General features: G+C 38.3%; 1 protein-coding gene across 4 annotated transcripts in view; it reads right to left on the reverse strand.

Moving 5' to 3' along the window:
* Positions 1-25,218, reverse strand: part of MAP3K20 (mitogen-activated protein kinase kinase kinase 20) — a 195,867-nt gene that overhangs the window by 165,728 nt on the left and 4,921 nt on the right. For 3 of the 4 annotated variants that reach the window (XM_033231103.1, XM_033231102.1, XM_033231104.1), the window contains exon 2: positions 13,879-14,071. In XM_033231103.1, coding sequence (XP_033086994.1) covers positions 13,879-14,037 — 159 coding nt within the window. In that variant the 5' untranslated portion in view covers positions 14,038-14,071. Of the gene's footprint in view, positions 1-13,878; positions 14,072-14,243; positions 14,549-25,218 lie in introns of those variants that run through there. The other variant, XM_033231101.1, reaches the window with a different exon arrangement.

The raw sequence follows: 25,218 nt of genomic DNA on the forward strand, positions 1-25,218 counted from the left end.
AAACATGAATCCTTGTATCTTTTATTTACCAATGTAGTTCCAGTATCTAGAGTAGTACCTAGCAAGTAATAAATACTCAATATTTGTTGGATGGCTGAATTACAGAAAAGGAAGTTACCTCAGAATCTGTTCAGGTCACAGTTTCCTAGGGTCAAGTATGCACCTCCCCACCTAGAAAAATATGTGCTCAGGAAACAAATCAGGTTTTGTACTTCAAGGTATTATCCACATGTAGAGTTACCTCTTTCAGTGGTATCTGCAGTTTTATTGGGAAACAGCCTTAAGAATAAAGTTACAAGATAAGATTTGAGGTGTTAGCAGTAGGCTTGAATAGAGAATCTATGTAAAGTGCTTAGAATAGTAGCTGTAAATAACAGGAACTAAAGAAACATTAATTTTCTTCTATTTCCTCACCTTACATTTAGGTGAGAGCAATTTTGGAGATACAGAGGGCCTTCCTGGAACTTCAAAACATGCATATTTTATCTGCTAATAAACTTAAATCCTTTCTGAAACAAGTCCAGAGTATAACTTTTTAACACTCTATACTCCCAAGTCCATTTAATATTAATTAATTTGATCTCTTCTTAAAATCTGCTCTTGGTCTGGTCAACACTTAAGGTCAGTATATCCAGAATCAGGATTTCCCACAGAGCCTCACTGGTCTGAGAGAGGTGTCCTGGCCTTACTACAAACCCCAGGCTTCTTTGTACAGAAGGTTTTTCCCATGGAAGAATGCAAGCCACACTTAGAGGCCTAGGCTTTACTGCGTAGTTAAGAAGACATCCTGAGGTCTTAGGGAGAAAAATTCCCTCACTTTCACAATTTTTAAAGATTTGTTCAGCAGCGGATGCTCACTAAACTTTACATTATATTTTAAAATACCCACCAAGTGATTGAAATAAAAATGAGTATATATTTCTTTTTCTTTCCTTTTCTTTTTTTGAGATGGAGTTTTGCTCTTGCTGCCCAGGCTAGATTGCAACGGTGCGATCTCGGCTCACTGCAACCTCTAATTCCCGGGTTCAAGCGATTCTCCTCCCTCAGCCTCCCGAGTGTCTGGGATTACAGGCACCAGCTAATTTTTGTATTTTTAGTAGAGATGGGATTTCATCATGTTGGCCAGGCTGGTCTCGAACTCCTGACCTCAGGTGATCTGCCCACCTATGAGTATATGTTTCTTAAGGTAGATTCTATGTTCCAATAATGGAAGCAATTCAGTTTCCCACTAAAGGGAGCACTGCTCAGCATGTTTTTAAAATGTCGTGAGATCAGCTCATTTTGTATATTACTTGCTGAATACAATCTCTGGAAAGCAGAGCTGCCATACAGTCTCCTCCCTCTTTAACAAACATTTTCATACTTACCAGTGCTGCTTCTCTAATGCAATGAATTCTCCCAAGCATTATTTTCCTGAAGAACAGTATCAGGGATAAGAGTAATATTTTCAAGTCATTAAAATTCTGGCAGTCTCATTTCATTTAGGACATCTTAATTTTTCTCAGGTCATGAATCAGTGAACATCTGATATTAGCAGGGCTAAGAAAAAACATCTTGGATTCCTTTTGGGAAATATGTTCAAAAACAAACCAGATAAGAACCATGGCCAGGAAAATATCCTTTCTAGCTGCTATAGAACAGAACCCTTCATTCAAAGACAAAGTAATTTATTAAGAACTCAAAAAATCAGCCAAACACGGAGAAGAAAAGGCTATAAAGTAGGCTAGGAATGGCAAGCTTTATTGTTTTCTGAAGATTCAGCAGTAGTGAAACCTTTCTGTAAATCTTACAAAGAAGAGAAAGTTGAGATGTGATCATTATGTTTATTATTCTGTTCACTTATATCCATCCTATCCATTATTGATTGCTTATTGTGGACCAGGTACTGTGTAGAGTCCAGAAAGTGCAAAGATCAATAAGGTACAGATGCCATCCTCTAGAAGGTGATACATGGAAGAACGTAAGATTTGTTGTATACAGTCCCGGAGGCAGGGACCAGGATCAACGGCTGAAAGTTACATTATAAAGGACTTTCTAAGAAACTGTTCCAAACTAGAGCAGCCTGTATCTCATATGTCATCAATGGCAGTGTTCAAACAGAAACTGGATGTCCTAACCGGGAGTACGAGTCAAGCGTCAGTGGAAAAAAAACTGATAACATGGCCTCTATTTTTGGGTAATTTCATGTCAGTGACTTCCTGTCTCCACTACAGAACAGAGAAGAAAATTCTAGGTACTTTTAAAATATTCAAGTGAGATAATTCTATTTTTTTTTTTTTTATTATACATTAAGTTCTAGGGTACATGTGCATGACGTTTATATCATGTATAACTCCCCATGCAATCCCTCCTCCTCCCCCCTCCCCATGATAGGCCCCAGTGTGTGATGTTCCCCTTCCCGAGTCCAAGTGATCTCATTGTTCAGTTCCCACCTATGAGTGAGAACATGCGGTGTTTGGTTTTCTCTTCTTGTGATAGTTTGCTAAGAATGATGGTTTCCAGCTGCATCCATGTCCCTACAAAGGATGCAAACTCATCCTTTTGATGGCTGCATAGTATTCCATGGTGTATATGTGCCACATTTTCTTAATCCAGTCTGTCACAGATGGACATTTGGGTTGATTCCAAGTCTTTGCTATTGTGAATAGTGCCGCAATAAACATACGTGTGCATGTGTCTTTGTAGTAGAGTAATTTATAATCCTTTGGGTATATACCCAGTAGTGGGATGGCTGGGTCATATGGTACATCTAGTTCTAGATCCTTGAGGAACGCCATACTGTTTTCCATAATGGTTGAACTAGTTTACAATCCCACCAACAGTGTAAAAGTGTTCCTATTTCTCCACATCCTCTCCAACACCTGTTGTTTCCTGACTTCTTAATGATTGCCATTCTAACTGGTGTGAGATGGTATCTCATTGTAGTTTTGATTTGCATTTCTCTGATGGCGAGTGATGACGAGCATTTTTTCATGTGTCTGTTGGCTGTATGGATGTCTCTTTTGAGAATGTCTGTTCATATCCTTTCCCCACTTTTTGATGGGGTTGTTTGTTTTTTCTTGTATATTTGTTTGAGTTCTTTGTAGATTCTGGATATTAGCCTTTGTCAGATGAGTAGGTTGCAAAAATTTTTTCCCATTCTGTAGGTTGCCTGTTCACTCTGATGGTAGTTTCTTTAGCTGTGCAAAAGCTCTTTAGTTTAATGAGATCCCATGTGTCAATTTTTGCTTTTGCTGCCGTTGCTTTTGGTGTTTTAGACATGAAGTCCTTGCCCATGCCTATGTCCTGAATGGTACTACCTAGATTTTCTTCTAGGGTTTTTATGGTATTAGGTCTAACATTTAAGTCTCTAATCCATCTTGAATTAATTTTCGTATAAGGGGTAAGGAAAGGATCCAGTTTCAGCTTTCTACTTATGGCTAGCCAATTTTCCCAGCACCATTATTAAATAGGGAATCCTTTCCCCATTTCTTGTTTCTCTCAGGTTTGTCAAAGATCAGATGGCTGTAGATGTGTGGTATTATTCTGAGGACTCTGTTCTGTTCCATTGGTCTATATCTCTGTTGTGGTACCAGTACCATGCTGTTTTGGTTACTGTAGCCTTGTAGTATAGTTTGAAGTCAGGTAGCGTGACGCCTCCAGCTTTGTCCTTTTGACTTAGGATTGTCTTGGCAATGCGGGCTCTTTTTTGGTTCCATATGAACTTTAAAGCAGTTTTTTCCAATTCTGTGAAGAAACTCATTGGTAGCTTGATGGATAATTCTATTTTTGAAGACTAAGAGCCAGTCATACCAATTTTGAAACTATCTGAAATACTTATGGGCTGCTTTTTCTCTCCTCCAATTTTTCAATTTCTCAATTCTCTACATTAGGCTTTGAGTTTCTCAGGAATTGAATTCATGCTATATATTATTTTTCTTCTAACAGCAAGAGCTGAGCTTTGTATAACATCTGCTACTCAGGCTATAACATTTTTACTGAAATACATTAATTGGTTTTACTTCAGCATAATATTTTGAGCATGGCTATAGAACAAATATTAACTAACTGAAATGTTTATTGCTCAATATGCTAAGATCAATAAGACTTTAATGAAAAGGTGAAATAACAGTTGCAATGTTTCTCATAAGGCAAACCGAAAATAACCTCCACATACAGGTAAATATGTAATCTAACAAAGCTTTGAAAGGATTTTTTAAATTTGAAAAGACTAAGAAGCAAAAATGAGAAGGATTAGGTGCTTTGGCTTGCAAATAAAACATTTTTATGGTCACACTAATTATCTAAAAAAAAATCAGTGGTGTTTTCTTAATGTAACTACATTTCACATAACATGGTAAGAACATTATTTATAATTCAGGTAATTTTCTAAACTCCTCTTGGTCCCAGGAGAAGACTTTCTGGTGGCTCTTAGAGCCACTCTCCTCCTAAGGTTTGAGTTATCTTCAGACATATCAGTAAAACATGCTACTCATTTAATACATTTATTTGCTCAACATGTGTCCAATTTCCTCTACTGCCTTTACAGCAGTTCACCTTGGAGTGTCTTAGATTACAAGCTCCCAGTAACAGAAATGTCTGGTAGAAAAGAGCAGAGTGATGGATGGCTGTTCAATATACACTTCTGGATGATGACTATGTTAATTATCAAATAAAATGATCCATTATTTTAAATTGCTTACTCTCTAATTCAAAATGATGATTTATATATATGGCGCAATGTTAAAGCACTGCACAGTGACATGTTTAAAATTCCTTAAGCAGAAATGGCATGCCTGTCTAAAAGGCACAAAAGCAAGGGCACTTATAAAAACCAGACATCAGGAACCCTAGAGCAAGGGCAATACCTAAGAGTTTGTTACTATGTAGGTGAATGCAAGTATGTTACTGTACTTCCAGTGACACGGTAAAGACATACCAGTTCTACCTTCTTCACAGCTCAAAGCAGAGTAAATGAAGAAAATGTAGGCATGTCAATACGAGATACCTTTCCTAGATGAACAAGAATGAGAGGGATGTCCACCGTGACACACAATACCAGGTAACAAGGAACAAATACTTCAATGTTCACTAGGAGCAAAGCGCAATGGCAGGTGTTGTGCGGCTGGCAAGGAAGACCCACGTGAACGATGCTGTTTATATTAGGCAGGCTGCTTAATTTCCCTGAGCCTTAGTTTCCATTGAATGCAGATCATAATCTTATAAAGTGACTGTGAAGAAGAAGAAGGCAAGGTATAAAGCCCTTCACCAAATTCAGGCTCACAGCGGTAGCCATACGCGGTAGAGTGATCATGACCTGTTTGGTGACAGCATCAGCTACAAAGACAGTCCTGCCCTCAGAGAGCTCACGACAGGACATCAAACGTACCACACATGCACTTGCCCGTGGTATTCACACTGAGCCTTGTCAGGTTGTCTTTGCTGCTCACTGTATTTGTGGCATCTGATCCCTTCTCAGCATGAGGCCTAGATAGCAACTAATTAACATTTTCACAAAAGATGACATCTAGCTGCTGTTTTGACTGTGGGGTACAGTTGTGAAGATGCGAGTGATAGTTAACAGTTATCCAAGTCTTCCTATGAGTCAAGCACTCTTCTACATACATTTCACATGCATGATCTCACTCAGTCCTCTCGACAAGCCTATGATGTGGGTACTATCATTAGCCCTGCTTTTCAGATGAGAAGACATAGCATGTTCACATGAAAAATTCAGTGACAATTTCTCACTGGAATACAGAGTCACAGGCAGTTTTAACCATCGGTCAAATTAGTGCTATGGGTATTACGTGGTATAAATTCAGAAGAGAAAGAGAAAATATGCTTGTATGACTGAGAATGCTTCATAGAGAAGGAAATAATTATAGCTGAAGAATGGGTAGGATCTGCCCAGACAGGGAAGACAAAGGTATTACAAGTGAAGGAAAGAATGTGAACAAGGCTACAGAAATTTAAAAAGTAATACAGAAGAACAGTTGGACAGGAGTGGAGAGATTGTGTCAGAAAATAAACAAAGACAAAATAAAATAGCTGAGTGAGAGGGCTTGCACCTGCAATCTCAGCCACTTGGGAGACTGAGCCGGGAGGATGGCTTGAGCCCAGGCGTTCGAGGCTAGAGTGAGCTCACTATACTCCAGCCTGGGGGACAGAGGGAGACCCTGCCTCAAAAAAAACAAAAAACACAAAAAACAAAAACAAACAAACAAACAAAAAAACCACAGAAGGAAGGAAGGAAGGAGGGAGGGAGGGAAGGAAAAAAAGTCTGGAAAGTCAGATTAGCACCAGTGTGAGAAGGGGCTGGAATCTGAAAGTATTTGCCTGAGGTTTCATGTACATTTGCCATTCCTAAGTCAGCCTTTGGTTCATTATGTGCATAGGTGGTCATCTACATGGGTGAAGTTAAGAGCCCAAAGGCCTCTAAGAGCAAAAACCTCTCCGCCACCTTTTGACAAGGTACCCAAAATTCCAAACTGAAGTTATACTGTCTACATTTAGCATATGATCGACTAGGTACAATATAAGTAGAGGTTCTCAAACTCTAGTGGACATCAGAAACAACCAGAAAACTGGTTAAAACACAGATTGCTGAGTGCTACCTCCCAGTTTCTGACTCATTTGGCGTGAGGTGAGGCCCAAGAATTTGTATTTCTAACAAATTTCCAGGTGATGCTTAATGCTGCTGGTTCAGGGACCACATTTTGAGAACCACTCACCTAAAAGGATAAAATCCAGAATGAGTAAATTCTAACTGTGGAGAGAAAAATTTCATATGAGATTATTTATTTTAATAACTCACAAAGGGACTTCTGAGTGAAGGGGAAGAGACTAGGCATGTGGAGATGCTATAACAAATATTCTTCAGCCATAAATGGGTACATTTGAAAGTACAGGTTGAGTATCTCTTTCCCAAAATGCCTGGGACCAGAAGTATTTGGATTTTATCAGATTTTGGAATATTTGCATATATACAGTGAGATATCTTGGGGATGGGACCCAAGACTAAACATGAAATCATTTATGTTTCATCTATGTCTGATGCCTGGAGGTAATTTTATACAATACTTTAAATAATGCTGGGCATGAAACAAAGTTTTGACTGCGACCTGTCACGTGAGGTCAGGTGTGAAATTTTCCACTTGTGGTGTCACATCCACTCTCAAAAAGTTTGAGATTTTGGAGCCTTTTGAATTTCATATTTTCAGATTAGGGATGCTCAACTTGTACCAACTTAAAACATTAGCTCTGGTATAGTTAAGAAAGCTCTCTCCATGCTTAAAAATACCAGTGGCCACTCTTGAGCACCACTTTGGACAAGTTATTACAGAAACTATGCCAGAACTCAATAGCAGTTGTCAAATATCTAAGATACTTAATTGTTATTTGTATTGGTCCCATCAATACACTTAAATATTGAGAGGATTTACAAGGAAAGTAAATGTGGCATTATTCTTGTTATTGGGTTTGGGGCAGGGGGAAATATTTAAAATAGCACTTACAATTAAAACAAATATAAAGAATTTATTAATAAAAAGCAATAGAACTGCATAGAAAAGAAGCATCTCTCTCCCATGAGCTAATAAAATGATAACATTGAACTAGCCTTCCATAAATCAATAAACAATACCATATTAACTGAGTATAATAAAAGCTTTTTATTTTTTGCTCTTGGTTCTCTGTCAATTTCAACATTAAATTTCCTATTTCAAACAGATATTTTCCCCTTTATATAAAAATTATTGATAGTTCCTGTTATTATAACCCGTTTGACACACTGATCTTCTCTCCTTATCTATAAATATTTATAATGTGGAATACATTTGAAACTTGAATTTATCTGGCTTCCAACATTTCTAAAGCAGTGAAATTTGGTAGGATGCTTTTACTTTTAAAATAAGGGTAATGGTGTCTTACAAAAGCCAAGACAGATGAAGAAAAGGCCTTGTATACTACCTCTTAAGGATTCTATTTCCTTTTGATTCTTTTGAGAAAATAAAAAGGAATTGTGTTTCTTTCGTATCTCATACTTAAATATGGTTTCCTAATATCAATTGAGTATCAACAGATTGCAAGTTAACATAAAGGCTGTCAGGTTCCCATCTTTTCCAGACAGAGAACAAATACTATGTATAGACATATCTTGTTCAATGTATTATCAAATATACCACAAGAGCACAATTAAGTTGCTGTGATTAATTATGTTTTGTTTTTGTTTTGTTTTTGAGATGGAGTCTCGCTCTGTCACCCAGGCTGGAGTGCACCGGCGCCATCTCAGCTCACTACAACCTCCACTTCCTAGGTTTAAGCAATTCTCCTGCCTCAGCCTCCCGAGTAGCTGGGACTACAGGCGCCCACCACCACGCCTGGCTAATTTTTGTATTTTCAGTAGAGACGGGGTTTCGATCTCTTGACCTCGTGATCTGCCCGCCTCGGCCTCCCAAATTGTTGGGATTATAGGCATGAGCCACTGCGCCAGGCCAATTAATTGTTTTCAAAAGTTAACATTTAAGCTGATGAACTCTGTCATGTTGGGAGTGTTCTCCTCTGGGCAGTAGATGTAAATAGGACATTGCGGTCACAATGTCTTTCTGTGCCACTTCTACTCATCCCTCAAATTTCTGCCTAAGCAGTTCAATTTGATCCCAGCTCATCTGGAATTCATCAAAAAGATACAACAGTGGCTTCCTTTCTTACCTTTGATGTATATGCTGAAGATCATATGATTTTCTCCTACTGCAAACACTTTTTAAAACAGAAATAAATAGTACACTATAAGTAAATCTGCAAATAATGTAAACAAGCTAAACTGAGGTCTTGCACTGCTATGGAAAAGTGATATGAAAGTAAACATTAAACACTTTACAGCCACATATTGAGAGTGGAAAACAGTGTTGTGTGATATGCTAAGGAGGTTTACAAAATTCAATTCACTAGATTGACCAGGCGTGGTGGCTCACGCCTGTAATCCCAGCACTTTGGGAGGCTGAGGTGGGCGGATCACGAGGTCAGAAGATCGAGACCATCGGGGCTAACACGGTGAAATCCCGTTTCTACTAAAACTACAAAAAATTACCCAGGCCTGGTGGCAAGTGCCTGTAGTCCCAGCTACTTGGGAGGCTGAGGCAGGAGAATCGCTTGAATCCGGGAGGCAAAGGCTGCAGTGAGCAGAGATGGCACCACTGTACTCCAGCCTGGGCAACAGAGCAAGACTCCGTGTCAAAAAAAAAAAAAGAAAGAAAGAAAGAAAGTGATATAGATTGTCACAGTTATACGTCTTTAAATTGAATTTTTCTGATTATAAAAGTAAATAAGTAGATCATGTGGTATTTACATTTCTCAAAACTTGAGGTAAATTTTACCCCAGAAGAAAACAAAACTGCAAACACATATTGAACTCTAGTAAAAATATACACAATGAAGTGTTTAAGGAGAAGCACACTGATGCCTGCAACTTATTTGAAATATATCAAAAATGAATTAATAAATGGAAAGTTAGACAGCTGCATACACATCTTATAAAGCAAGTATTTAAATTAATGATAGGCACTAGATGGTAGGTATGCAAATATTTACAAAACCTTTTCACCTTTATGTTTGAAATTTTTCACGATAAAATGCTGCGGGGAAAAGAAATGTAAAATCATCATAGGAAAATATGAAAAATAAGGTACAGTATAGGAAAAATAAAAGCACCATACAGACATAAAACCTACATCTGGGATCATATTGTATATAATGTTTTTGTAACTTCCTTTCACCACTTAGCACTATATAATGAACATTTTCCTTGCTTTCTAAATGTTCTTCCAAATGGAAGAGAAATCAATTACATAGCTGCAACATAGTTTGCAACTTCCAATTCTTCCTTGTTATACATCTGAGAAGAATCCTATAACTATATCCATCTTTCTGCACATCCCTGATTATTTCCTTAGGATAAAGTCCCAGAGTAAGACTCCTGGCCCAAAGAAGTAAACATTTTAAGGTTCTTGATACATTTTGCTAAATTCTTCTCCAGAAAGGTTTACCAATTTACATTCCTAATAGCAGTGTATCACAGATGCTAGCTAACCAGAGCCATGAGTTTACATTTCAAATTAAATGCTTTCATAAATAAAATTTCTCTATAATTTCTGCCAAAAAGACAATGTTCTTTTTTAAAAAGTCTAAAGTAAACAATCCTAGTACCCAAATCTTGGCTCCTAAATAATATACTCCAAAATCAGGTCTACTGACTCAGGGCTTCTTGAAAACATGGCTGACTCCAGGAATGAGACAGGAACTAAATGAGCCTAGTACATCTTTTTGTGCCTGAAGTAAGAAAATCATCAAAAAATGTTGGTGACATATCAAAAGGACACAAGAGTCAGCTGGAAAGAGCTCTTATTTGAGAAATTTGGGATAAGTTAAGCATGAAAATGAATAACACTAATGGATTATAACATTCTGAATTCCAAAATGTCTTTAAGTACACAATAAAACAATAACTACATGAATGGATGGATGAATAAAGGAAGAAAGGAAAAAAGAAGGGCAAACTCACTTGTGCTAGAACTTTTTACTTTCTGCACAGTAAACCATCATAATACTATTTGATCCAAATAAGAATCATCAATGGATGCTAAAAACATTAGTAAATGTTTGCTGAGGAAAGATGTTTACTTAGCTTCAAAGTATCTACCAATAGCTTAATTATTAATTACAAAGGAAAAATAGGTATTTTCTTTTACTGTGGAGAAATTGGGTAAACCCCTCTTAACTAAGGATTCAAAACTAACAACACCAATAATGAGACTAACCAACATCACAAGACACCCATTAAGACACACCAAGGACACATGACCTATGTAGTTTTCCTCCCAAAACTACATGAACTCTGACTAGGCTGGGGGCTGGAGGAGGAAATCACCCCCCCAAATGAGAGACATTCTACAAAACAATTGTCCTATACTCTTCCAAAATGTCTACATCTTAAAAGACAGAGAAAAGCAGAGAAACGGTTCCGGATTCAGCCAGGCTAAACAGACATGTTGATGACATGCAATATATGATCCTGGATTGGATCCTGGGTTGGAAAAATTGCCATCAAAAGCTCGCATTGCAAAAGTTGGCAAATGTGAATATAGACTGTATAACAAATAGCATTACTGTTATCATTGTTAAATTTTTTGAATTTGTTAATTGTACTGTGGTTGTGTTTTGGGAGATGCTGAAGTATTTAGGGATAAAGGTACATGGCATCTGTAATGTACTCTCATGGTTCAGCAAAAATCATACAATATATATGAATATATATAAATCAATAACACATAGAGAAAAAGCAAATGTAAAACATTACTAAATGGTGAGTCTAGGGGAAGAATATAATGTACTAGAGTTCATGGTAGTATTCTTTTCATTGTTCTCTATGTTTAAAATTTTTTTTTAAATAAAGTTTTAAAGAGCTACAGAGATTTTAAGTAAATACAGTCTTTCTTTTTTGTTTTTAAATAAAGTAATATTATAACCACTAAAACAGAAAAGTAGTACATACTCACCACACTAGAGGTCTGCAAATAAAGTGAAAGTAAATAGTCTTCCTTTCTCCACTCACATAAACAAAGTTAGAATTTGGTATATATTTTCTCCACATTTTGCTAAGTTTATAGAACATATATTTAGTCTAATATTAAGTAATTCTTAAAGAGTCACATGAAATGAGCAGCAAACATTTTATTAAGTGTTCCATTGCCTCTAAAACTCATTGGCAAAAAACAACCAAGTGACATGGAACTGGATCTATAAATTTGGAAAAAATCCAGGGCTTATTACCTTTATCTTATCACTTAGAAAACACCTAGCCAGAAGCCAACACACATTTCATAAAGCATAACAATTATTTACATAAGAAATGTATATTTCCTTGTTAGTAACTGTCAACTCCTCGCCATAACTTTTTACGTCTTAAACTCATGTTGTTTTAGTACAAATGGGGATCCTTTGCCATAATTTACTGTGCCTCTTTATCACTCATAATCACTGACTAAGCCCCAAAGCAAAAGTGGAGGTTTTGTTTTTCCTACTTAAAAGTTTATGAGTTATGCTCTTACAGTTTACTGGAATCAATTCAATTTCTGAATTATCTACATTCATGTTAAATACCTGCACAAAAGCAGAATTTGGCAGTGTCCAATTCCTGCTTTCACTCCTGTACTTTGCTATGTCATTTTCCTGGCTCTCCCAAGAATAGAAGAAAAGGTATTATGTAGGTATACTTGGGTAGGGGGGAGTGGAGTAAATGGGTTACAATAATATTTTCCTATCAAAATCTGTTTCATGTCTCATAAAATCTTTCTAACACCGAACAATCATATAAGAACATGTTCCTTTTACTAAAGTTGTATAATCTAAAGCTTAAAATATTAGCATATATATAAATAACTGACTATAAATGGATGGAGCAGGTTTAGTTTTCTCTTCGTACCTGGTCAATTAGAGGTTTCAAAGTTAAAAACTAAAGAACAGGGGTTCTAGCCTCCTGGATTTCATTTGCCCCTCCTGGGGCAGCTTAATACATTTCACGATCTATAAAACGCAATCTATAAAGCTCTATTTCCCAATCTATAAAACAGGGACAATAATGCTTCCTATAAAGGACTTAATGAATTGATCAGCTAAAAGGGCTAGATTCAGTCCAAGGTAAGACATGGATTTAGTACTTGGCTACTATAAAAAATTTTTGTTGATTGAGAAATGGGGGCAAGGGAAAGTGACTTTCTTATACCCAGTACCCTTCTGTTTTGTGTACGGATGGGCTTTAAAAGCCCTCATTTCTTAACACCTTCCAAAAACCTATAGATACACCAAGGTAGAGATATTTCAGTCCTTCTAACCTGACTTCAACAATTGGAAACACAGCTGGTGATCACACAATTACATAGCACTGCTGGGAGGAAACCCACAAAGTGCTACCATTTGGGTTTCCTTCTCTAATCAATTGCTATGGTTCACTGGCAGCAGTTAATGAAAAAAATGAAATCATTCAGGGAGATTAAAGGATATTTATGGGAAAGTTCACTTTAAAAAGATATTGAACAATAATTAGCCAAAACAGGACGTAAATAGAAATGACCAAAACCAGCTCCAGAGGGTCACTACTGAAGTTATCAATGCTGCTGAGTCCCTGCAGGTCAGCTCTGCAATTAGTTTTATTCTCATGGTACCAAACTGAATGTGACAACCATGTTATATCTCATTCCTGATAAGGATGAAAGTTCTAAGAGCTCTGAACTCATCTAGGACCAGCATAAATCCCAGGCTCCGAAAGCCAAGACCCTTTTCTGATTTTACTAGGAGGGCAGCTCTCTGGCACCTATTACTTCTATATAATACAAAGCCCATCACTGTTAGCCTTAAGTAGAGGTGAAATCCAGGAAACAGGTACTGCATATTTCAGTTAAAAAAAATGTGCCTTTTATCTTTTAAAAGACAATTGCTGATGACCAGAAGTTCAAGCAGAGAAAATGGAAAGGGTATAAAAACTTTACACATTACTCTTTACCGACCCCTCTTGGCTGCCCTAGGGAAGAGAAACGTTTGAACCCTGGGAAGGTCTGAAATCTCACCTCTGCCTCCAGGAGAGCTCAGAGAACATTCGGTCTTTCATGCCCTGGAAAGAAATCCTCTTACTTCAGCTGACCCCTAGTAGAACTCAACCCTAAAGCACACGCTGCAATAATTTCTATTTATGGGGCTCCCAGAATGGAAATTGGGAACGGCCTCGTGGATCAGCCCCAAAGGCCTTGCTAGGTCCCTTGCAACTCTGTGACCCTCTAACTCGAGGTTGAAAAAGTTTACATAAGTGGTATCGTGACTGTTTCTGTCAGCTGGAAAAGACCTTACCTCTTTCTCTATTTTGAGGAGCTTCTTTACAGCCACCTCCTTGTCCTGTGATATCCATTTGGCTCGATAAACACTCCCGAAACTTCCTCCACCGCAGTTTTCAAAAAACTGCAAGTCATCAAATTTAATTTGCACAAAGGAGGCACCGAGAGACGACATCTCATAATGACAAAGTATTATACTTCCACAAAATCTGCAGAAAGAAAGAAAAAGAAAAGCTGAATTATAAATATATTAGGCTAAATCCTCTGAATCCTACTTTAGATAATATATCACGAACGAGTCCTGTGAAACTTCCAGAAAGTCATGGTTACTTAGGAAGAAGAAAAGCAAGATTATAAACAAATCGAAATGAAAACACTCACCCTGGCAGCCCACGCAAAATTCAACAACAACCTGCCCAGACTTTGAATCACAGCTGTCCACAGAGAAATGGCTCAGATTTCCCCCTGACAAAACCTGCAGCAGCACTTCCTACCCATCCCGAGGAGCTCTGCCGAAAGGCTACTGTGTCACCAGGTCTCCTACCAGGAAGCCCTGACAGGCGGGAAGCATGCTTTCCACAGCAAGCTTGCATAGCTCCCCTGGCATCTGAGGCATGCCACCTCTCCACGCTGCGCTCACTTCACACAAAATATACACAGCCTAAGCCGCTGAGCATCCTTGTACACGGACAGCCAAAGGGCTGCAAACCGAACACACAATCAATGTTTAGACTCCAAAAACAAACTTTCAACTTAGGGATAACAGAAAAGCTGGTCAAGTGTTTGCCAGAAGTGGCTCCCTGGACTCTATATTGTAACAAAACTTAAAGAGTAGAAAAATTTGCCCTTGATTACAATATATTAAGTCATCCAAAGAATACTGCCAAGGACGTTAAAAAATATTATGCTTGTTTCCAGAGAAACGTATTACCCCCTCCCAGAGATTATTCTAGTGATCTTTCCTATGGTCTAAAGAGTTTTACTATTCTCCAGGTAAGTGGCCATTCTTAACACCCTATGCCAAACCATAGATTAGTGAGACTTACAAACACAAAAACTGAACTAAAATTGGGCTAAAATTTTGAGCCTACATAAAAACTTTTAAAATGGTGGATAAAAAAGGTGGTGCACATAGTCTTGCAAAAAGCAAACACCAGAACCTTACAAGGGAGCAAAAAGACAAATTTATATTTCTAGGACATCCTACAAAACATCTGGTCTAGCTTCTCATAATTGTGAACGTCATGAAAGGTTTTTTTTGTTTTCTGTTTTTTTTTGTTTTTGTTTTTTTTTGCAGAGAAACTTCTAGCATAAGGAAAACTTAAAGAAACACAATGACTAGGCTGGGTGTGGTGGCTCATGTCTGTAATCCCAGTTTGGGATTACAAACTTTGGGAGGCCGAGGCAGGTGGATCACTTGAGGTCAGGAGTTCGAGACCAGCCTGGCCAACATGGCAAATCCCTGTCTCTTAGCCGGGTGTGGTAGCAGGCACCTGTAATTCCAGCTACTTGGGAGGCTGAGACACAAGAATTGCCTGAACCCAGGAGGCGGAGGTTGCAGTGAGCTGAGATAGTGCCACTGCACTCCAGCCTAGGCAAAGAGCAAAACTCCATCTCAAAAAAAAAAAAAAAAAAAAAAGAAACACAATGACTAAATATAATTTATGATCACTGGATTCTGGATTTAAAAAACTATAGAAAATATTATTAGGATATTAGGGAAATCTAAATATTAACTATACATTAGACTATATTAATTCATCCATGGTAAATAATGGTATTTTTGTTTTATAGATGGATGTCCTTGGATGTATTGCTTGGGAAATGCATGTAGACATTTTAAAGTATGATGTGTATAATTTACTTTAAAATGGTTCAGTCCTCATCCCTGTTCCCCGACACACACACCCAAAAAAGTACATGGGAATAGAGGGAGGGAGAGAGAAAGCAAGTGTGCCAAAATGTTAAGAACTGGCCCATCTAGGTGACAAGTATCTGGGCATTTTACTACTCTTTCCATTCTTCTGTTGAGTTTTTTTTTTTTTTTTTTTTTTTTTTAAATAAAAAGGTAGAAGGGGTTGGTTTGTATTCATATAAACTGGCAACATTTCTCCATAAAAAGCCTGAGACTCTGCTGAGTAAAGTGCACAGGCAGCTCAAAGATCTTAGCACGCAGCTGGCTAGCCATCCCATTTCAGGAAAATCAGGTCACTGAAGAATGCTCATTTCTCACACGAAGTCAAACGCTACTCTACTTTGGGGAGAAGGCGAGAAAGAGGAAGGGTTATTTGTTCATCCTCTAAAGTTTAGAAGATACACTCCACATAAAAATATGAGTGAGGGAAAGATCATAGTATCCAAATATAGTCTATAAACATATGTGAATCAATAGTTTACATTACCAACATTTTGTAATTCCTATTTAGTTAAACATGGAAAAGAACAAAATGTGGATAAAATTTGGGGATGTTGCCAAGGGTAGGTATATACAGTATGCAAGCTAAAAAGTTTGTTCAACCAAATGTCAAACACCATTTGCAAGGTTCCCTCAGCATTACAGACACTAGGTTTACATTTTTGTTAATTATTTTTATAAAAGCATTACAATGAAATTGAACTACAAAACTTATCATAAAAAATAGAAGCTTCTTGCTTCCCCATACCCAATTCCCACTCTCTAGACACAACTAATTTCAACTCCCTTAGCATTTTCTTCTGGCACTGAACTCTGTATTTCTTTTTTTTTTTTTTTTTTTTGTTGAGACGGAGTCTTGCTCTGTCGCCCAGGCTGGAGTGCAGTGGCCGGATCTCAGCTCACTGCAAGCTCCGCCTCCCGGGTTTACGCCATTCTCCTGCCTCAGCCTCCCGAGTAGCTGGGACTACAGGCGCCCGCCACCTCGCCCGGCTAGTTTTTTGTATTTTTAGTAGAGACGGGGTTTCACTGTGTTCGCCAGGATGGTCTCGATCTCCTGACCTCGTGATCCGCCCGTCTCGGCCTCCCAAAGTGCTGGGATTACAGGCTTGAGCCACCGCGCCCGGCCTGAACTCTGTATTTCTAAAGAATGTGCTTATATTACTATTTCTTGATTTTCCATTTTAGATATTATCTATTAACCTCTCCTGTGGAAGACAAGAATTTAGTTCTCATATATCACCCTCTACCTCCATGCATATAAACATGGCACACTTGACCAAACCTCCCAGCTTCCAACCATACTGTAACATTTGGTTAAGTTAATAGTCAGTATTTACAGTAATTCAACAAAGTAAACATTATTCCCAGCAGTGCCATGGAGGATTCAATAATTACATTTCCTTTCTTGTATAACTTTTTGATTCTCTTAGAATTATTAGTTGCCCTGTTTTTGCTTTTTTTTGTTGTTTGCTTAGCTTTTTACACTCCTAACACATCCACCTCATTAATCTCTCCCAGAAGCTGCAAAACTTCTCTCAGTAAAATTAAGGCAAGTAATTTCTCTCTTTTTTTTACTCTTTGGTTCTTTTTTTTTTTTTTTTTTTTAGAGACACTCCTTCTTGACCCTTCATCCTCATTCAGTCTGGCTGGAATGGTTGCTCTCTAGGCCTGACTTGGACTGGGACTCCTGTTGGCTACCATCCTAAGAATTTCCTTCACCTTTTTTCGTCTGTGAGAACTTTGTCTTTGGATTTCCTGTCTTCCCTTTCTTGTTTTGTTCCCTTGTTTTGACAACACATATCTCCCATTAGCTACCTGAATAGAGCACACAGAATAGAATTTTGTGAGAATCTGTATATCTTAAAATGTCTTGACTGGTAGCCTGGTTGGGCATACAATTCTAGGTAGGAAAAAATTTTCCATATAATTTTGAAAGTATTACTTCATTTTCTCCTAGTTTCTAATGTGGCTACTGAGCAGTCGGATGTTACTGATTATTAACCATTTTTATATTATTTTTTCCTCTCTGAAAGCTTTTAGGATCCTCTATTGATCCCAGGAATCCTGAATTTTAATAGGATACGTTTAGGAATGCGTCTTTTTCATTCACTGATAGGACACTCAGTGAACTCTTTCAATCTGTAACTCAAGTGTTCTAATTCCAGGAAAGTTTCTTGTGTTATTCATTTACCACTTATAGCCACTTTGACTTGATGTCATCTCATTTCCCATACACACGAGGAACTGCCTGCATTTCCCAATATACATTGACCTCTCACATCTCCACACTTCTACACAGACTAGTGTCTCTGCTTCAAACACTCTTCTCTGCCCAGTGAGCTTCTATCCCTGATCACCTCTTTGAGTTTCCCGAGCACAGTTAAATGCTCCCTCTTCTGTGCCACAGCACCTTTCTTCACCTATTGATCTTTCCCACTTAATTCCCACCAGACTATAAATTCCCTAAAGTCAAAACTCAGTTCTGTTTACATCTGGACTCTAACACCTACTACACAGCCAGGTACATAGTTATGCAGCTTCTCCATTAAAAATGCATTTGTTGAATAAGTGAGTAAATAGTTTCTGGTTATTCCATTATACCTTTTGTAGCTGGAAAGATTTCAACCAAGTCATGTAAGACGTAAGGTGTGTAATTTTTACAAGTACCCCAGAGGGTTCTGAAGCAAATCCTGATTTGGAAATGCTGCCTAGGTTTCTTGGAAGACTGAGGGGAGTGTATTTGGGACCTCCAGTACTGGGTTCCTCTGAATCCCAGGGTCAGGGAAGAAGGAGGAGGAGAGAAATTCTTTCCAAAACAAAGGTAGAGGTCTGAAGCAGGATAAGATCAATATGAATCCATCTAAGCCTTACACTGCGGAACAAGCCCAGGGAATACGGATGAACTGAGGTAAGATCAGTCACAACTGACACTGACCTAAGGGTGCCAGAAAAAGGCTGACCTCTGAGAAGCACACTTCTCCAGGATGTCACCACTTCACAGGAGGCAACTAGCCACATTCTTCACAGAATCACTGCTACTCTGTGATACACCGTGCCATGTGGGAACTGGCTATTTGTAAATGGAACTATCCAATTACTTGAATGTTTTACTGAAACCATAAAAAATTAAGTTCCAACTGAATACCAAAGAAACTAGTAATCTAGGGTGTATGAGTACAGGTTTAACTCCAGTGAGCTTGGCAAAGCATCATGGATGTAGCTGAAAAACTTGGTTGAGATTTCCACTCCCATATACATGAAAGTTAGACCATATATACTTATTTTTCCCCTTGAGTTTTCTCTCCTTTAAGAATCATTTTTCCAAGGGGATCAATTTATGACCAGAAGAATGAAAAATCTGAGTGGCTAGTTATTTATACTTAGAGCATGTTGGGGAAGACTGCTACTTGATAAAATTATGTTCTAATTTTTCAAATGTATTCTGCACTGAATGAATATACCAGAATTTAATAAAAACTCATCTATATAAATTTATTTACAAGGTATATCAAGTCAAATCCAACATTTTCATCTCACTGTATTAAAATAATTGTTTTCGCCGGGCACAGTGGCTCACGCCTGTAATCCCAGCACTTCGGGAGGCCGAGAGAGGTGGATCACTTGAGGTCAGGAGTTCGAGACCAGCCTGGCCAACATGGTGAAACCCTGTCTCTACTAAAAATGCAAAAATTAGCCAGGCATGGTGGTATGTGCCTGTAATCCCAGCTACTCAGGAGACTGAGGCAGGAGAATCACTTGAACCTGGGAGGCAGAGGTTACAGTGAGCTAAGATCGCGCCACTGCACTCCAGCCTGGACAACAGAGCAAGGCTCTGTCTCCAAAAAAAAAAAAAAAAAAAGCAGAATTGCTTTTACAAAAAAGGCAATTTTGTAGTATTCTAACTGTTGTTTTATAAACTTTCAAAGCTATTTTAAATGTTAAGTATCTACCACACAACACTGAAGGGTTAGAGCAGAAGTATCACAAAAATCAAAGTAAAATAAGGCATCACAACTCTGTAAATGTTGAAAATCAATCATTTGGTGGTTGAATCCAATCATTTCACTATTTGAGTAGAATGTCAAAAAAATTTTTAATTTAAAACTTTCCTTAAATTTCAAAAAAATTTAACTATTAAATGGCTGAAAACATATATAGCAGCATCAGCTAATTATCAAAAGTAGAACCATATGAAAATAGGAAATCTTAAAGAGTTATTTTACTTTTTAAAGTTTTCAATCTTCTAGTCCAAAAAAGTAGACTTAAGTTTCTCTATTCACAGATGTATTTTGCTTCTTGATTTCTTAGATCCATATTGACTTCAAATAAGTCATTTATCTTTTCACTGTTCTTTTACCCAGTTAAAAACAAAAATGACCCTACTATAGTTCTAACGTCAAAAAGCAAGGTTTTAGAATTAGATTGACATGAGTTTGAACTCTCCCTCCACCTCTCAGTAAGGTAACTTTAACAAATCACTATTTCTCAGACTGTGGCTTTTCCAGATGCATAAATAAAACATTTCAGATCTTTTCCATTCAACGTCACAAAACTGACAGCCCCAAAGTTAGCAAGTTTGCACAGTATTTGACTTCATTGATACATCTCACTTCCAAATAAGAGATATTTCAACAGGGAAGTAGCATGATTCAGGGGAAAGACCCCTACTAGAGAGATCTACCAGCAGATCTGTTATTAGCTACTTGGGCAAGGCACCATGCCTCTCTGACCTCACTCTTCTCACTGGCAATAATACCAGTGCCGTGAAAGTGCACACATGAGCACAGTGCCCAGCATATGGTATACATGCAATTAATGGACATTATGGTTTTCTCATTATTTTAATAACCCTTGATGTCATATTTAGCCATCTATTCTTTCAGCTTTTATGGTCAGGTATGCTCTCCTCAATAGCTTTCCTCTCCCCATCTTCAGAATTGTTTTATATTATAGCTCTTAGTTTTGCAAAGCAACTATTAATAAACAAATGTGCTATTGATCCCAAAATCCTTTTCCTCTCTGCGTATGTTCCAATTCTTTCTCACTCCTCTGTTTAACTGCCGTCTTTGTTTTTGGTCATTTCTGAAAGATCTTATTAGTTAAGTAATTATAATTTATTTTAAACTTTTTTCATAATGTGAATATTTAAATTGCTAAAACACAATATTTTCTTTTTTGCACTTTTTGGATATTAGCATTGCTAAGATCTATTTATTCAATGATAGCACTCACTTTGGTAGGGTGCTGGAGCATCCCCTCCTTCCCCGGTGACCACTGTCTTCTTTCAGACCTTATCGGCTGCATAGTCAATGGACATCTAACCCAGGAAAACTATAACCTGCTTATCTAATACCTGCAAGTGACGATTTTTTTAAAAAATTAAATCTACTTTGGCCGGGCACAGTGGCTCACACCAGCAATCCCAGCATTTTGGGAGGCCGAGGCTGGAGGATCACTTGAGCCCAGCCAGGCAACACAGGGAGATCTCATTTCTAAAAGTAAAAATAAAAATAAAAATCTACTTTATGAAAGGATTAACTTTACTAGAAAAAAGGTCTTTGAACTTTCTCTGGATGTTTCTATCTTGTGGTTTTATATGGGCCTATATTTCTGAATGTAGATCCTCTTTTTCCTGTCCCTAATTCATACTTCCCTTCCCCCTTCTTCAAAAAGTAAGGTTGCCAGTTTACTTTTTATACAATATTGGAAGAAAAACTTAACTTGTTTTATCATGACCTGGATATGACAAAAAAGATACTCTTTGAAAAGAGCTTTCAATATTCAGCAAATTATTTTGCCAAACTTGCTGCCTTGATATTTATGCTAGTATTATTTCAGCCTCTTTAACATAGATCAGTGAATAAATTAATAAAATGTGCTTTATCATCGTGTGTATTAAAAGAACACCACTTGGAATCACTGTTCTGCAATTTTTGTTCCCCTATGAGTTTTATCTTCAAAAAACTGAGGAAAGCTCTGGTTCAGTGTATTTATCTGTAACACCAAGGTCAAAGATTCAAAGATTCTATTCCTCAACAGGACTGCTGTTCTACTATTTTTTTTTAATAACTGAAAAAGATAAAAGCTGACTGGGTACAGTGGCTCACACTTGTAATCCCAGCACTCTGGAAGGCTGAGACAGGAGGATCGCTTGAGCCCAGGGGGTCGAGGCTGCAGTGAGCTATGACTCCAGCCTGGGTGACCGTGAGACTCTTGTCTCAAAAAAAATAAAAAGAAAAAGAAAAAAAGAAAAGTTGAAGACTAGGTATATGAATAGAACCAACCAGTACTGTGTCTACCATAGACATTTCCCTTCTTCCTCCAAGACTGCTCCTAGAAAAATAGTTTATCTTTAAAAAAAAAAAAAAAATTATACTTTAAGTTCTAGGGTTACATATGCACAACGTGCAGGCTTGTTACATATGTATACATGTGCCGTGTTGGTGTGCTGCACCCATTAACTCGTCATTTACATTAGGTCTATCTCCTAATGCTATTCCTTCCCCCTCCCACCAACCCACGACAGACCCCAGTGTGTGATGTTCCCCATCCTGTGTCCAAGTCTTCTCATTATTCAATTCCCACCTATGAGTGAGAACATGTGGTGTTTGGTTTTCTGTCCTCATGATAGTTTGCTCAGAATGATGGTTTCTAGCTTCATCCATGTCCCTACAAAGGACATGAACTCATCCTTTTTTATGGCTGCATAGTATTCCATGGTGTGTATGTGCCACATTTTCTTAATCCAGTCTATCATTGATGGACATTTGGGTTGATTTCAAGTCTTTGCTATTGTGAACAGTGCAGCAATAAACATATGTGTGCATGTCTCTTTACAGCAGCATGATGTATAATCCTTTGGGTATATACCCAGTAATGGGATGGCTGGGTCAAATGGAATTTCTAGTTCAAAAAATAGTGTATTTTATACAGAGTAGGTTGGGTTAAGTAAATAGGACTTTAGGTATGGATATCTGAGAGAACTCAACTTTAAATAAGAATCTAAAAAACAGAATAGCCATTGTTTCATGTTTTCCCCCTCCTCTATCTTTACCATAATGTAACTCTCTAGTTAGAGCAATGGTAAGAATAAAACTAAGCTAAACATTCTTATTGAAATAAAGTAATTTAATATTTCAATTAATAAAAATCAACTTCCACAACACACTTCCTTACCAAAAATATTGTCACCAGAAGTAAAAGATGGGAGGCACAGGAATGTAGTTGGTTGGAGCACTTATGCCACAGAAATGCTGCGTGGAAACATGTCTGTGCTCAAACAGAAGCCCAAACTAGGAAACATGAATTGGATACAACCTACGGCCACGGCATGGGCCGCTGCGTGGGCTTGTTGTGTTGAGTAACTGGGAGCTTCTTGTGGCATGAGGAAGAGAATGGGGCCAGAGTTGTATAAAGTGAGGGTGCACGGACAGCGGGGATTTCTAGAGCTTGGCTAGAAGAGGAATTCACAGGTGTTAGGACTGGGGATGGGGAGAAAGCCATAGCCCATGAGTACACAAGGCTCACTTCCGCTCGCCACCTACCACCTATCCTGCTCCCACCCTAGGTCTTGCTGCTACTCAGCTCTTGTTTGTATCCCAAACCGTTTTCTGTCAAATAGAAAGTATATCAGACCATCCTGGCTGCTGACAGACAGGTACAACTCTGGACTGAGTGCCTGGAATGAATACTCCCTGAGAAGGGTGATGCAAGGGTTAAAACATGGTAACCCCAATGTAAGACGGAGGGTGAAAGGAATGGGGATGGTAAAACTAGGGAAGATTAAGACCTTATATTATGTTTTTGATGATCAAGAGGCCAGGCTATCTGTGGATGAAAGTTACAGAAAGAATTCCTTGTTCTTTGGGAGGCCAAAGTGGGAGTATCGCTTGAGGTCAGGCATTTAAGACCAACTTGGGCAGCATAGTGAGATTCCATCTCTACAAAAAGTAAGTAAATAAACATTAGCCAGGTGCGGTGGTTCATGCCTGTAGTCCCTGCTACTCGAGAGACTGAGGCGGGAGGATAGTTTGGGCCCAGGAGTTCAAGGTTGCATAAGCTATGATGGTGCCACTGCACAAAGTGAGACCCTGTCTCAAAAAAACAAAAAAGGATTCCTGGTTTAGAGTTGGCCAACAAGAAAATCTGCCACCCTCTTTGGTAGCGAGTGACCCACCACCAAAAGAGTTCAATGGGACGTGGGGTGTGGAGTGGGAGTGGGAGACTCGCATCAGCTAGGAAAGCAAATGAATCCACTTTAAGACCCACTCCAACCCTGTGAGTTGATGACTAATCTACTATAAAGTACAGACGGTCTCCTTCCTTTTCTGAGGGAGGCAGTTACGAACCCAACACCAAACATCGTGGAGAAGCACAGTGAACCACATCAGTGATGGAAATAATGGAAATGATTTGGCCATCTTCTTCAATTTCTCCTCCCAAACTGGATGGGAAGCTAAGAGCCACATTCCAGGTTTCTATGCTAAACTTTCCTCTTCCTTCTCCCGCATTCCCAAAGCAAAGAGGTCTCTTTGTCTTGAAAGTCAGAGTATAACCACCTAACATCAAAACTCTTTGGATGAGGATCTACCCCTATTACTGTATCAGCAAAATGGAATTGCACCACCCCATGCAGTATTGGGCTGCACAGCTTAATGGTGCAGGACTCTTTATTAGGACCAATCCCATGTTCCTTGTGTGCTTATTCCCATATGTGGTATTACACAGTATTGTGCAGAAGGTGATATGAATAAACAGCTGTCCTACAGCATCAATTTCACTTTAACACTATGGGGAATAAGCCAGGCAAGGTGGCACATACCCTTAACCCCAGCTACTGGGAAAGTTCAGGTGGGAGGATTGCTAGAGCATAGGAGCTCAAGGCCAGCCTAGACAACATAGCAAGACTCTGTTTCTAAAGAAAAAAAGATCTGGAGGAATAAATATGTATCTGTTTGTATCAATTTGTTCAATTTAAGTAAAACAGAGAACCACAGAAGAGAATGCAAAATCCACATAAATTTTTTAAGATTAAATACAAAATTTTAAAGCAAGTACTTGCTTGCATTGGGTTATCTGTGGCTATATGGACAAATTCTTGAAGGAAAACATTCATTTTTCCCCACAACAGAGTACTTTGGTAGAAAAGTTTAATAAGTAAAGATTTACTACTTGATGTGCAGACAGCAGTTCTTTCCTTTTCTTTTTGGTTTTCTTAAATGGAAGCCCAGAGATGAATCCAGAAAGAAGTGTGTTGGGCCTTGCTCAAAATCAGCTATAAGAATGGTTCCAAGTGGTTCTAAAGCACACTTTAGAAACCCTAAGCAGGAGAGTAGTTATCAAAAGCTACCTACCCACTACATAAGCATGACTTGGGAACAGGACAGGGTACCAAAGGCAAGCCTTAGCTGGAAAAGCTGTGTTATGGTAGGAATGCTCCCA

Source organism: Trachypithecus francoisi, unplaced genomic scaffold (assembly GCF_009764315.1).
Source record: "Trachypithecus francoisi isolate TF-2019V2 unplaced genomic scaffold, Tfra_2.0 Lachesis_group13, whole genome shotgun sequence".
NCBI lineage: Eukaryota > Metazoa > Chordata > Mammalia > Primates > Cercopithecidae > Trachypithecus > Trachypithecus francoisi.